The sequence below is a fragment of the Petaurus breviceps genome, unplaced genomic scaffold, assembly GCF_028583685.1.
Source record: "Petaurus breviceps papuanus isolate PSGF00001 unplaced genomic scaffold, PetGlider_PUasm1.0 174, whole genome shotgun sequence".
NCBI classification, from domain to species: domain Eukaryota; kingdom Metazoa; phylum Chordata; class Mammalia; order Diprotodontia; family Petauridae; genus Petaurus; species Petaurus breviceps.
In genome coordinates this window covers 58,950,912-58,966,704 of record NW_027185761.1, presented here as the reverse complement: position 1 = coordinate 58,966,704, position 15,793 = coordinate 58,950,912, and the positions used below count along the sequence as shown (strand labels likewise).

The following is a 15,793-nucleotide window of genomic DNA, read 5'->3' as shown; positions in this document are numbered from 1 at the left end:
AGAGAGAGAGAGAGAGAGAGAGAGAGAGAGAGAGAGAGAGAGAGAGAGAGAGAGAGAGAGAGAAGAAAAAGCAGAAAAAATGGGATGGAGGGTAATGCACATTAGTAATCATAACTGGGAATGGGAATGGGATGAACTCCCCCATAAAATGGAAGCATATAGCAGGATGAAATAAAAAATGAAATATAACAATGCATTTTTAAATAAAATGCACTTGAAACATATAGAAAAAATAAGAGGTTGGAGCAAAATCTATTATACTTCAGGTGAAGTTTTTTTTAAAAAAAGCAAAGGTAGCAATCATGACATTAGACAAAGAAAAAGCAAAAATAGACTTAATTAAAAGAGATAAGTAAGAAAACTACATTTTACTTAAAGCTAACATAGACAATGAAGTAATCTCACTAAATGGCACAGTATCAAAATTCTTAAAGTAAAAGTTAAGTAAGTTACCAGAGGAAATAGAGAGTAAAATTATACAAGCAGGTGAAGTCATCACCAGACAGGAGGGTAACATTAACAACAACTAGCACTCCTAGAGACTCCATGCCGTGGGGTTGTGAGTCTCAACCAAGATCATGGATGTAAAGCACTTTGTAAACCTTCAAGAGCTTCCCATTCATGATCTTGTTTGAGATACTCAACAGCCCTGCATATCGACTCTGTAACCATGTGCAAATCATTGGATCCCTAGGTACCCCCAGGAAGTCACTAAGTCTAAAAATTGTGGGTGCTGATATACATCAGTAGAAGGGGCTGCCTCATCTGTCATTCCCTATGCCATTATAAGCAGAGGGTCACAAATCTGGTTAAAATAATGATAATCAATGGCCAAGAATATTAGTTTCAGCTGTGAAAGTCACTTGGAGTTAAACGTGTCCTATAAATGCAGGGATGGGTGAAACAAAGACACCTTGTAAGCCCCTAAGAGAAAGAATCACCCAGGGATGCTAGAATGAAATGTCACTACCTACCCGGCTCTGTGTCGTGATACATAGAGAGCATTCATCCCAGCTCCTGCAGGGCATGGGATCTGGAGTGATAGCCATTCTACCCCAAGGTGAAATACCAAGCTTCCAGAATCATCACCAGACATGGCATCTTTTTCCAGATCCCCTTCCCTCCACCCTAATCATTGAAACATTACATCTCCTTTATTTGCCTTCAGGTGGTACTCCTATATGCCTCAACCTATGTCCTGGTGTCACTCAGCATTGACCGGTACCATGCCATTGTTTACCCGATGAAGATTCTTCAAGGAGGTGAGTTGGTTTGTTGTTGCTGAAATGTGGCCAATGGAATGAGTCACTAGGCACTGTTGGGGGGGGGGGGCAATAGAGCAGAGTGGAAAGAATGATGTATTTAAAGTTTATGTGTTTGGATTTCTATCTAGGCTTTGCTATTTTTTCCCTCTGTGACCCTCCCAAGAACAAGTCATTTTCCCTTTTGGGGTCTCAATTTTTCTTTCTATAAAATGAAGAGGTTAGGATAAGATGACCCCTTAGTGCTTTCTAGCGCTCCTAACTCTATGATGAAATTTTTGATCGAGTCATTTTGGGACTTCCCCAAAAAATTCAAATCTATAGCCAAAAGAATACATAAACAGAGCCCATTTGATAATGGAGGCAGGGTGGGGAGAAGGGGAGGAGACCAATATCTTGACAGGGCCTAAAATTAAAGGTTAAAAGTCAAGATTTAGGCCCAATCATCCACCAGAGGTACAGAAGACATTCTCCTCAACAAGACAGTTGGTTAGATGGATCGAAAGAGTTCAACAGCTGTTACACTGAGAATGGCGGATTTTGAAGAACTCTTTGTGTTTTCCTATCCTTACTCACCCTATTCAAGAAACAATGAGTATCCTCTCTAAGCCACCAAGCTCACTAAAGGTTGTAGGAAGAATTAAGGCAAATACAAGATGGTCTCTTACCTTTCAGCTACTTAGTAGGTAGCTAGGAAAGCAACACTAAGGTGAAAATGGTTTCAGAACATTTTCAATGCAATACACCAATATTGGCAAGTTAGGATGGTCCCAAGTGCTGTTGAGATTTTTAATAAAGTCTCATTGGAGGTAGGTGGAGTTAATCTGGGACGGTTTATTGGAAAAAGTCTCTTTAAACCTTTTAAATTGTCAAAGTACATGAATTAGGAGAGAATAAATGGAGAACTTTTAGGCACAAAGAATGTTATTCTACAGGGGCAACAGTATGGTCTAATGGGAGAAAATATCATCTCTGAAGTCAAAGGACCTGAAGTCAATTCCCATCTGTTTTGTTTTGGGTTTTGTTTTGTTTTTAAAGCAATCGGGGTTAAGTAACTTGCTCAAGGTTTCACGGCCTGTTATTTTTGTGTGGGTGTTAAGTATCTGAGCCCGGAACCGATCCCAGGTGTCCCGACTCTGGGGCTGGTGCTCTTACTCACTGTGCCACCTGGCCGCCCCTTTGGGGGGTTTTTTGTTTTGTTTTACTTTGCTTTTTGGAGCGGGGCAGGCAGGGAAATTGGGGTTAAGTGACTTACCCAAGGTCACACGGCTAGTAAATGTTATTGTCTGGTACTGTTATTAAGTCCCAGATTTGAACTCAGGTCCTCCTGACTCCAGGGCCAATGCTCTATTCGCTGCACCACCTAGCTACCCCTAATTTCTATCTCTTACACTTAAAAGTTGTATGGCTTTGAGTGAACCATCAACTTCTGTAGGCCTCAGTTTCCTCAAATGTTTAATGAAGGCATTGGATTAGATGGCCTCTGAATTCCTTTCCAATTCTGTATGAAAAATCCCTCCATAGATAGAGTCATGGAAGGGGAATAGGCAAATTACATACAATGTAAAAACAACTGACCCTTGTATGGTGCTTTAAAGTCTGCAAAGAAATTAACATTATTTCATTTGAGTCTCCCTGCAACCCTGTGAAACAGGCACGATAGAACATATAGGGAAAGGGCCTAGATTTGGAATTCAAAGACTTGAAGTTATCCTTTGGTTACCCCTCACCCTTGTTATGTGGCCAGCTTATCTTCTTTTCCAAGGAAACCTTTGGAAAATGACATTCTACTATCTCCAAGAATCTGAGCAAGGTGATTTCTCACTCTGGGACTCAATTTCCTCATCTGTACAATGAGGCGGTTTGCCTAACAGACCTCTACATTTCCTTCTATATTCTATAAGAAAACAGAGAATCTGATCAGTTAAATGAACTATGGCATCATATATTAGAGCAAGAAGGGAACTCATAGGTTATGTAATCCAGCCCTCTCAATGGACAGGTCATTGGGATCATAGATGTAGAGCTGAGAGAGATTAGAGGTCATCTAATCCAACCCCATTATTGTACAAAGGAGGAAACAGGTCTGGGGAGTTTCAATGACTTTCCCATATAACATTAGAGGCAAAATTGGAGCCCAGGTCTTCTAAATCCTAAATTGCTTCCTAAAAGATAGCAAGCATAATTAACCATTAAATCCTAGAGCATTTGACCTGGAAAAGACATTGGAAATTATCAAGCCCAATGTTGGCTATCATGTGAGATCTTTGTTAGAAGTTAATGGAGAATAAGTTGGAAATGCTACTTTGGTGAGGTTGATCTTTGGGGAAATGTGGGGAGGTAGGCATAGCTTTAAAGCTGGAACACAACAGTCACTTAAACCTGACTTTCCTATATGACGTTAGGATGATTTGATTAGTTTTCATAAAGGATCTGAAGGAGAAAGTTCAACAAAGAGGTCAAACAGTCCTAACAAATCACCATACCTGCCTACTATGGACAATGAACAATCAACTCAACAAGACATGTCATTTTAACATGCATTGATTAATTACCTACTATGTGACAAACATGAGAGATACTCAAATAATTTCATGGAGTTGTGATCTCCTACATAGGTCCTTCCTCCAGTGCTTCAGACTGCATCACATTCCTGCCTATTGGTCTGGCACAACACTCATACATCTGTTCCCATTTGATTGCTTTAAAGGGTCCACTGAACATTCGAGGAGTCTTTCTTGAGTTCTCTTGACCTTTCTAGGACATCAATGCAACATCTCAAAGCATGCTGCAGAGGAAATAATGTTGCATTTGGACTCAGAAGGTCTGGCTTCAGATCCCAGGTCTACTGTTTATGCCTGGCATGACCTAAGGCAAGGTGCTTCACCTTTCAAAGCCTCCATTCCTTCATTTGTAAAATAAAGACTTTGGACTGGATGGCTTTTGAGGTCTCTTCCAGCTCCAAAACTATATCCCAATGATCCAGCAGCAGTCATCCACTGTTCTCATTAAATGACCAACCTATTGTCATTTGCAGTCATATACTTTTTGTTGGCAGCTTTTGATGAAACACTGGAGATATGGGGCGACTAGGTGGCGCAGTGAATAGAACACCAGCCCTGCAGTTAGGAGGACCTAAGTTCAAATCTGGCCTCAAACACTTAACAAACATACACACACAAAAAAAAATAGCTATGTGACCTTGGGCAAGTCACTTAACCCCAACTGCTCTCCAAAAAGTGAAAAAAAAGTCATCTTGGGGCAGCTAGGTGGTGCAGTGAATAGAGAACCGCCCTGGAGTCAGAAGGACCTAAGTTCAAATTCAGCCTCAGACACTTAACACAAAAACTAGCCATGTGACCTTGGGCCAGTCACTTAACCCCAATTGCCCTGCCTTCCCTCCTCCAAAAAAAAGAAAAGAAACACTGGAGATACAAAGATGAAAAATGGCAAAGGTCCCCAAGGATCTTACATTTTAGATACAGTTCACTGTGTAGTTTCAATTTACAAACTTCTTATTTTCAGAATTTCTGACTTTTTGTGAGGAAGGGGGGGGGGAGGTGAAGCCAGTGATCCACATATTACTCACTAACTAATCCTTTTGTTTCCTTAAACAGAAAAGCAGGCAAAAATTCTGATTTTCATTGCCTGGAGTCTCTCTTTCCTGTTTTCCATTCCCACTCTGATCATCTTTGGGAAAAGGAAACTAGCCAATGGAGAAATACAATGCTGGGCCCTATGGCCTGATGATTCCTACTGGATCCCATACATGACCATCGTGGCCTTCCTGGTGTACTTCATTCCCCTGATTATTATCAGGTAAGAGTCCTGCCCAGGCCACAACAAGCACTTGTGGCCACCTTGCCAGACATGGGTCACATAGAGAAGGATGGCCACCAGTCAGGGGGCTGTGGGAGGCACAGAAGAAATCTAAACCAGTGGTTATAGCGGGAACAATGGACATTACTAAAATTACTTAAGGTTTATAAAAACAGGTGCCCTATATTCAAAGAGGTTTCACTCTTGTTATACAGACAAGATTGAATCATAGGAGATGACACACTAAAGGCAGCAAGCAGGGAAAGATGGGCTATATTTCCTATTACAGACATTCCTTTGAAGTGGGAAGGAAGGGCTTAATGGAGAGGGATGGACTTGAGACTCACCTCAAATCCTGCAGGAGGCCTTACCTACCCTACCCCTTCTGCTAGGAAAAACCCTTCCCTTTGAGATTAGCATACATTAACACTATAAGTAGATGTGAGAGAGAGAGAGAGAGAGAGAGAGAGAGAGTAGGTAGATAGGTAGATAGATGTATAGATATGCACACACATAGGTTTTATATTGTGTAGTTATTTGCATGTTGTCTTCTCCAATAGAATGTGGGTTCCTTGAGGGCAGGGACCATGTATTTGCCTTTATTTGAATCCCTAGTGCTTAGAACATAGTAATTTATTAATAAATGATTTCTTTTTTATTTTGAAGACTAGGTGAGATTTGAACTCAAACTATAGTCAATAATGGTTTGATGTTAATTTGGAAGGAAGTCTCTAGGGGAATGCCCCAGGGATCTATGTCTGACTCTGTGCTATTTGCTATTCTCATTGATGACTTAGGTAAAGGCAGAAAAGTCATGATTACCATGTTTTCAAATCAATTAGGAGGGAAAGTGGACACTCCTTGGATGGGAGAGTCAACGAGAACCTGGCAGGATAGAACATTGGGCTGAATGTCAGGTGAACTTTAACGTGGGTCCAAGGATATCAGCTTCCTCAGTACAATGTAGAGAAAGCATATTGAGCTACAGTCTTATGAGAAAAAGATGGGGGGCTACTATGCTGCTTGCTCAACAGAATTCAAGGGTGTGGTGTGGCAGCCCCAAACACCAGCAAGATCGTGAAATGCATTCTGACTTCCAGAGCTATTGGAAATGGGCCAGTGATCATTCCACCCTCACTGGCCCTGGTCCAACCTCAGCTGGAGAACTGGATTACAGGAAGTAAAGATTCTACTGTGTGGAGAAGGGAATAAGCATTTATACTATGCTTACTATGTGCCAGACACTGAGCTAAGTGCTTTCACAAATATTATTTCATTTTGATACTCACAACAACCCAAGGAGATAGGTTCAATTATTATCCCCATTTTAGGGCTCTGGAAACTGAGGTAAATAGAAGTTGAATAATTTGCCCTAGGGTCACACAGCTAGAGTGTGACTGAGACAAGATTTAAACCCAGGACTTTCTAAGTACTGGTACATGCTTTATTTGCTGCACCACCAACAGCCTAGAGGGCAGGAGGGAATGTATTCTAGGCACTGAGGACATTCAGTTCAAAGGCACAGAGATGGAAATTGAATACTATTTGTAAGTAACAGCAAGAGGCAAGTAATATCTAGCTGTAAGGGGTTTTCAAAGCCAAACTGAGGTCTTTATTTTTATGAATATGTTTTGTCCTAGACACAACATGGAGCCACTGGGGTTTCTTAAGCAAGAGAGGGAATGACATGGTCAGATCTACATTAATGAAGAACACTTTGGCATCTGTACAGAAGACATATAGGAGTGAGGAGAACCTTGAAGGAAATACACCAATTAGGCAGGAAGCTATTGAAATAGCCTGGGCAGGAACTACAGAGAATTTGAACTAAGGTGGGAGGGGTGTGAAGAGGAAGAACAGGATGGATGGAGAGTATTAGGTTTGTTCTATCTGGCCCTAGCAGGGACCCAAAATGGAAAAATGGGTGAAAGTTGTGAAAGAGAAAATTTAGGTTTAATGTCAGAAAAAACTTCCTAATAATCCAAGCTGTATAAAAACTGAATGTACTTTCTTGAAGTATGGAGAACTATCCATCACTGGGAATCTTTAATCAGATTCTGGGTGACCACTTGTCATGCATGGGTGTTGTAGTGGAGATCTGGAGTGAAGGATGGATTGGACTAGAAGGCTACTGGGGTTCCTTGTAACTCTGAAATCCTGTCATTAAATATGGGTCAAAGAAGGGAACACATCTTAGAGATTTTTTTTCTAAGTTATAAAAAAATATCTTATGTAAAAATATAAAAAGTATGTAAATAGAAAAGTAGAAATGATATAAAAATGTTTTTAAAATTGAGACTGACAGAACAGGGTGTGATAGGGCAGTGAATAAACTCTCCCAACTAGCATGAAGGGTGCGCATCAGGGACTAGTGCAGTCTGTGAATCCCAAAGCCTAGCCTAGTTTTTGGCACTAATGGGAGCTGAAGAACTACTTTCTGTATGTCACTGCCATACTTACTTTCCTAATCACCTAGTAACTGACTCCCTACTGAATCAATCTGCATCTGCCACTCTTTCCATTCTCTGAGGCTCCTACACCATCAGTCACCTAGAAGGTCCTGCTCTGCTCGGGAAGCATAGCTTTAATGGTTCTTTTGTTCTGAATCCATCCATTAGCGAGCCTTGTCTTCATTTCTGACAGTCAGTCCTGGCTCAGTACCCTGGACAGCGGCAGTTCCATTTACCCTTCTACCATTGGACCCCTGCACCTGGGTGGGACTAGAATCAACTTTAATCCCAGGTTTAGGCAGGCTAGAGCAGGCTGACAGGGGCTCTGGCCACAGCCCAAGCTTGTGAAATAACTGTCAACCTTTTAGCTGCGTCACATCTTGACAGCTTTGCCAAGTGTAATTTACTATTGAACAGATGTTGTACTTTGGTGCAAGAGAAGGTGTGGGGAGCATTGGAGGAGGGGGAATCCTCTCTGTTTTCAATATAAAAAACCTTTCATATGGGCTGCTCTTCTTGGCTCGAGAGCATTTCTGAAAGAGAAGAGAGTGCTTGGGATCTTGAATGAAGCAGGAAGCAGGGACAGCAATGCTAGGGTTTGGTTTGTCTGATCATTCCCCTCTTCATCCTCTTAAAAGTCACACACACACACACACACACACACACACACACACACACATACACACACATACATAAGTGTATGTATGTGTGTGTATATGGTGAAATGAGGGGAATCAAGTCAGAAGATAGATATAGATATGAAGGAAAATTAAGCACCTACTGTGTGCCAGACACTGTACTGACTATAGATGTTATCTCATTTGATCCTCACAACTCTGTGAGGTAGGTGCTGTTATGATTCCCATTTTATAGATGGGAAAACTAAGGCAGGCAGAGGCTGTCACTTACCCAGGGTCATTCAACTAGCAAAGTATCTAAGGAAGAATTGGAACTTGAGACTTCTAGACTCCAGGCCTAACACTCCATCCACTGTGCTACAGAAAGATAGAAAAAGGAAGGAAGGAAGGAAGGAAGGAAGGAAGGAAGGAAGGAAGGAAGGAGGGAAGGAAGGAAGGAGGGAAGCCTGGGTGAATAGAGTGCTGAGCCTGGAATCAGGAAGACCTCAGTTCAACTCTGGCCTCAGACATTTAGTGACCCTAGGCAAGTCACTTAACTATGTTTGCCTCAGTTTCCTCATCTGTAAAATGATCTGGATAAGGAAATGACAAATCACTCCATTATCTTTGCCTAAAAAAAAAGCCAGGCCACAAATAATTGGACACAACTGAAACACACTGAAACAAAAACAAAGCAAAAAAAAAAAAATTGTGTAGTACCTCAAAATTTTCAAAATGCTTTACAAATATTATTTCATTTTATCCTCACAACAAAGTCCTGGGATGGGTGCTGAGGCAGACAGAAGCTAAGTGACTTGCCAAAGGTCACACAAGTAGGAAGTATCTGAGAGCGAATTTGAACTCTGGTCTTCCTGACTCAAGGTCTAGGGCTTTATCCACTGAGCCACCTAGCACAATGCCTGGCACATAGTCATTGCTTGAGCAATCTTTTTGCAGTCATGCCTACCATGTTCCCAGCACTATGCTAGCTACTGAAAACAAAAGGGAATAATAGTCCCTGCCCTCAACAGTTTACACTTTTCGGGAGCAGACAGACACCCACAGGGCCATATGTGCCTGCACAAAAGCAATGCAAGTCCATTGTGAAGGGGAGACCCTGGCATGTGAGGGATCAGGAAAGAGCTGGCACTCAGCTGATTGGTGGATCCCACACACGTGTGTGGACACATGCCTACATGCAGGCACACGTGTGTGAGAGCACACGTCCACATACATTGTGCGCTCACACATATACACATCCACACGCACACATGTACGCAGGCATGCGTGAGCACATATATATATATGCTCCCCTCCCTCCCTCCCTAATCTTCTTAGCCCTCATTTAATACAATACAGCGCAGTCTGGTTTGGGCTGGTTTCTTTTTTTTCGGAGATCACAAATCGATGCCATCTGACAAGCTTGCTTTCCTTCCCCCTCTTATTCATTCTCAATTGCTGGCCCGAGGTGCCTCGTGCCTCGGCTGCTGCCTCCCTGGCATCCAAGCGGCAGGAGAAAGAGAAATCAATTAGGTACCAAGAAAACAGCCAAGGCTGGAGTCAAGCAATTACACCGGGTAGTCACTCCAGAAGTAATTAAAGAGCTCTGCCGAGGAGACTGAGGAGAGATGGGGGATGGGGGTGCCCCAGAAAAACAACTCCTTGCTGGTAACGCGCATGAACGGACAGAGGGCACGCGGGGACCGACTGCTTGGTTTCCCCTGGCGAACAAGGAAGTGATCAATTAGAAAAGTTTGCCGGAAATAGCTCCCTAGCCCTGGGCCCACTTCTGACTGCAAAGGTGGGGTAGCTTTCTAGGCAGAAGTCATCAACCATCCACAGGGACCAGGGATCACATGAGTCCTGTTAATGCACAAATGATCACCCGAACCTGCGGATCGGTCTCTACCTACTGAAGGATTCCAGGACCTCAGGCCAGAAGGGACCTTGGGAATTGTGGAGTCCAATTGGCTCATTTCCCAGATGAGGAAGTCTGAGGCTGAGAGCAACCAAGTAACTGACTCAAGGCTGCACAGCAGAATTTGAACCCAGGCCCTCCAATTAGAAACCCAGGGTTCTTTCCACCCATATCTTCCCCAGATTCATTTTTTTTTTTTACCAGAGCAACTAAAAAGTATCTCCACCAAAGTTATCCTCTGATGCCCAACCCCTTGGGGGCATGGAGGGCACCAGTTGCTTTCAAGGGCTGGAACAGGGGTCTGTGAGCTGTGACTTTGTCCTACAATCAGAGAAGGCTTCAATCAGGGTCCATTATGTGCCTCTTCTGAGAACTAGCCAATGAAAGGGGCAGAAATGTTTCTGCCCTCACCTTGGTCACAGGGGAAAGAAACACAGATGGGGGCAATCTTCCACAGAGGAAGTCCCCACATCAGTGGCATGCAGATCCTTGCTAAGAAGAACCTTGACTAAAGTGTGCCAAAGGGGCTTGTGATCTGTAGCTTAGGGGAGCAAGGGGCAGCAATGAAACCACTGCTCTTCTGGAGGCACCAAAAAGCATCAAAATGGCTTCAACAAAATCTACATAATTGTGAATGATAATAAGAGCAACAATGATTATGGCAGCTAACATTTATATAGTACTTTAAGGTTTGCAAAGTATTTTATACAGATTATCTCATTTGATTCCCCCAATGACCCTGGGGAATGGGTGCTATCCCCATTTTACAGATAAGAAAACAGAGGTAGGCAGAAGTCAAATGACTTGCCCAAGGCCACACAGCTAATAAGTATATGGAGCAAGTTTATTTTTTTTTTTTTGGCCTTTTGGAGAGCAATTGGGGTTAAGTAACTTGCCCAAGGTTACACGGCTAGTTTTGTGTGTGTGTGTGGGGGGGGGGTGTTAAGTGTCTGAGGCCAGAACCGAACTCGAGTCCTCCCAACTCCTGGGCCAGCGCTTTACTCACTGTGCCACCTACTGTAGCAGCAAGCACCCTGGAGTCCCTAGGGTGGCTGCTCACACAGGTTCTTGGATCTGCTTTGATAAAGGAAAGCAACTCAAAATGGGTTAACAAGCTTACTTTAATCAGTCAGACATATATCGTTTACCTTGTTCAGGGGAAAAGGTCAGCACCCTGAACTTCAAAGTATACAGGCAGAATTATCAAGACAGAAACAGATCAAGTAGACAGATTTCCAAACTGTCCAACCATTACATCCATACCCAGTCAACATCTGGGTTTCCACATCTGGGTTTTTCAAAGCCGGGGCGGGGGAGGGAGGGGCGCCCTGGACAAGGGCTTCCCAGAATACAGATCAAATCACAGAACACTTCTCAGAGTGAGCCCCCAAAACAAAGCCTCACATAAGGGCTTATATAGCCTTCTCCTGGCTCAGAGAATGTAACAACCTTATTGACCCACTGGCCAATCAAAAAGTATTTACTGAAAAACAAGCCTCTCACCCCCATGTTTCAGGTGCACTTTAGCCTAGGGGCAGGGAAGATCTTTAAATTTGCATTCCCATTACACCTACCAACCCCTGTAGCAAGTTTCAAACTCAAGTCTGCCAGATTCCAAGTCTAGCACTGTGTCCCCTTTTCAAAGCTGAAACTGCTTTCAAATCCTTTGTGAGGGTGCTAATGGGCAATAAAATCCTCAGAAGATGGGAGAGAAGTAGAAGGAAGGGAGGATCTGATGAGATGCCTTTGATCCCAAAGTACATTGTAAAAACTTGTCAGAGTTAGAGCACTATACACATGTGAACTGGTAGGGTGTTACAAAGTATTGTATGGATGGAGGGAGGGAGGGGTAGATGGATGGATGGAGGGATGGACCGATGGGTGGATGGACAGATGGGTGGATGGACAGATGGATGGATGCATGGAGGGATAGATGGATGAAAAAGCATTTAGTGATTGCTTGCTATGGGCACAACACCAACCTAAGCCTTTGGGATAGAAAAGGAAAAGACAGTCCCTGCTCTAAAGGACCTGGAATACTAAGGGAAGAGTTAAAACATGAAGGAGGTTTCAGCCTTGGAAATGCCCTGTGGTCCTTGAGGTGCAACACCAAAGCAAATGGTCAGGCCTTCTCTGTATTGCCATTTCCACTGATAAAATCACATCAGTTTCTGTAGTCGAAACAGAAAGTTTCTAAAAAAAACATAGAAAAAAAAAGCCTTTGTCTGTGAGAACATTCTTTGGGCTTCTTCAATAGCTATGGCTGTGGTACCCAAAGGAGTCACCAGGCTGCATCTCCGCAAGGCTCACTCCCCAGGATAGCTGGAGGCGCCAAGTTGGAAATAGAGAAGGTGGTCTGGGAGATGCTGGCACTCCCAAGACTGAGATTAGTCCATTGATGGCTGTTAGTCAGCTGCTGGTGGGGTTGAAGCTGAGGAATGTGGTCCTTCTCCCAAGCAATGGCCCCTCCTCAAAGATTACTAAAGTGTCTGGTCTGGAAGCAGTCTGGAGGACACCATGATTTCTGAGGTTCTTGGGTTCAGTGTCCCGGGGGGTTGATGTCAGAGTCTGCGGGGATATGATGACTGAGGTGGCAGTAGCACCTGGGACACGCCTCTCTCTCTTTCCAGGAACTTTGCTGATCCGGCTGGGCTAACTTGCCAGCCCCATCCGTGGCAGTTGGTGACGATCCTTCTCCATAGAAACTGCTTCTCCAAAGGATGTGAGGGGAGGGGGAGGAGATAATACACAAGCAGAAGCAGTAGTCTGAGTGGGGGAGGGGAGCATGCCTCTTCCAAGCCTAATGGACTTAACAGTCAGTGGGTGGCAGTTGGCCAGCTGTTGGTATGGCTGGAGGCAAGGAAGGTGAGCCTCTTCTCCCAAGGCCCAGTTAGAGTGAGATTGTGAAGGGTGTCTGTCCATTTCCTGCTCGTGTTCAAACTTTCTTGAATTATTTGAGACATTTTGCAAAACCAAAGAAGGGTGGGCAAGTCCTGGTGTACTCGAGGCATCCTCCAAAGTGAGCGGTCTGCCCACTTCTTTTATCATCAGATACTTTAGACTTCTCTTTTGGTATTTTCTTCTCTTTTCCAAATATCTTCCGGAAACTGCGAAGCCATGATGTCTTCCTTTTACCTTCTGTTTAGTGGTTTTCTCTCTCTTCCTTTTTTGCATCCTTGATACATCAGCTGAGTCCCAGATTTAGTGCTAACTCTGAAGGGGACATGTGCTTAAGAGTGACAGACCAAGGCAAAGAGCTTCTGAAGGACAGCCTTTGAAATGGGGAATAGCTGTGCTCACGGCCTCAGATTCAAGGTCCCAAGGACCAGGTGGAAGGAAAACCATCTTGATAAGAAATGGATGGTGACCAGATCTCAATAGAATTCCTTAGATCTGAGGAGCCACGTGAGTTTTTATTGGTAAATGGTTCAAACTATACAGTACTTTTTTGTAAAAAATCAGTTCCCAAAGTGACAGTAGAGAATGGGAGATAGGTCACTAGGCTTGGGTTTTTATTTGTACTTTTTGTATGTTTGCTGAAAATCTTGGGTATTACAGGGTCAGATAAAAAGTCCAAGGCTCACATGTTTAGATGCCCAGGGACTAGGTGATCTGAAAGGTCATTTTCAGCTAAAAAAAAAAGTCCCTATTCCTCACAAATATTTATCAGACACTAATTAGTATTCTGCACTGTGCTAGGGGTTAAAAGGGAGATAGATAGGGGGAAAGTACAAGAGATTTCAGGTCTGCCTTCAGGGAGATTATAGTCTAGAGGGAACAAGTTCTCTATTCTTTGTGATAGGAGCAGAAACTTTGCTTGGCACTACTCATAGCCTAAATTCCTAGAAGCTAAAGCACCAATTATGAAGTGATGGGCCCCACAGCTGTCTGGTCCAACCTATACCTGAAAAAGAATCCCCTCTATCACACACCAGCTTGACATATGGTCAGTTGGTCTTTGCTCCATGACCGTCCACTAGAGGGAGCCTTCCTCCCTAGGGTTTCTGAGATAGACAGCAGCAGTCTCACCTCACTGAATGGAAATTCCAGAGGACAAGGACTGCTTCCTCTTTGTCTTTGTATCCCCAGTGCCCAGCTCAGGTGGAGGTACACAATAGGTGCTTTAATGAATGCTTGTGGATTGACTGGTTAAGAGACTTCTCCAGTTAGGGAGTTTTTCCTGGCACCAGCACCCATCACTCCCACTTCTGCCCTCGGTGCCTAAACAGAGCACATCTTCCAATAGCCTTTCATAGAGATGAAGTTAACCCTGCTGTTCCCCAGAGGAAACAGCCCCACTTTCTTCAGTGGATCCTTATATGGCATGGACTTATTGATACAAGAGTAATTGTATCCTGGTTGAGTTCTCCTGGAAGCCTGGCAGCTTATCAAGGTTCTTAAACTGTGGTGCCCAGAAATGGATCCAATATTCCCACTATGGCTGACCAGAGTAGTGTGCAGGAATTATACAGCATCACAGCCTCCAAGATGGAAGGGACCTCCAAGGTCATTTAGTCCAACGCATGAACAAAAGGAATCCTTATAACTGACTTGACGAGTGGTGATCCAATCTCTACTCAAAGACCTCCACAGAAGGGAAACCATCACCTCTTCAACCAAGTCATCCCACTTAGGGTTAGCTTTCAAGCCTAAATGGGCCTCCTTTCAACCTCCACCATTATTTCTGCTTTTGAGGGTTGGGGAACAAGTCTAATCCTTTCAGAGGCTTGAAGAGAGCTGCCATGTTCCCCCCGAGTCTTCTCTTCCCTGGGCTAAACATGCCTAGTTTTTCCAGCCAGGATTCATATATCATGGACTCAAGACACTTCCCTAACGTGGTCACCACCTTTGGACATTCTCTAGACCACTGGTGCCCTTCCAGACCTGTGGTCACAACTGAACAAACCGCTACAGCCAAGATCTGACAAGATCAATGGCCAGTGTGACCATCACCTCACTGTTTCTAGAGTTCTGTCCCTCCTACTGCAGGCCCTTCTACTTCTTCTACCTTTGGAAGAAAGCAGTTGTCACTAAGGTAAGTCAGAAAGTGATTACTTGCTCTACTCTTGGCAGAAAAAAGAATTCTATTACAACTGCTACCACTACTACTACTACTGTTACTACTACTAATAATAATACTGCTACTGCTACTGCTACCATTACTACTACCGTGTTTCCCCGATAATAAGACACTGTCTTATTATTTTTTTTGGACAGAAAAACACCAGAGGGCTTATTTTCAGGGGAGGGCTTATTTTAATGAACATTGACAGCAATGACATGTGACTCCTCTACAATTGCTTTCTTATACTCAACAGTATAGCTCTTCCTTTTTGTACTCATGTCTGGGGGTCAAAACAGACAGAATAATAAAATTATGACCATCAGTCCTTTTCACTCCATCATGCCCCCTGAGTTCTTCTTTTTTCCTCCATCATGCCCTTTTTATCCTCCATCATGCCCCCTCACTCCCGCTTACATGCCGGGTTTTTGTGTTGTCCTGCCTCAGCTCTCCTCCGCGGCACTGCTCGCAATGGCGCCAGCAAGCAAATCACTGGGAAAGAACAGGATGACGCGCTCACTGCTGCAGCTCTGATTGGATGCAGCTCGGAGTGCGGCGTGCGTTTCACCCGGCGGGAGGGAGGGGAGAGGAGAGACGGTGCATACAGAGGGTACCGTAATGTAGCGTGTAGCGCAGGGGATCACCTTCACTACAGTAGCAATCTC

At 43.8% G+C, this 15,793-nt stretch overlaps 1 protein-coding gene across 3 annotated transcripts in view; it reads left to right on the top strand.

The window, feature by feature from the left end:
* The window catches only part of NPSR1 (neuropeptide S receptor 1), a 180,451-nt gene that overhangs the window by 145,719 nt on the left and 18,939 nt on the right, over window positions 1-15,793 (top strand). For 2 of the 3 annotated variants that reach the window (XM_069084547.1, XM_069084546.1), the window contains exons 4-5: window positions 1,169-1,262; window positions 4,880-5,081. In XM_069084547.1, the coding sequence (XP_068940648.1) occupies window positions 1,169-1,262; window positions 4,880-5,081 (296 nt within the window). The remainder of the gene's footprint in view (window positions 1-1,168; window positions 1,263-4,879; window positions 5,082-15,793) is intronic. The other variant, XM_069084548.1, reaches the window with a different exon arrangement.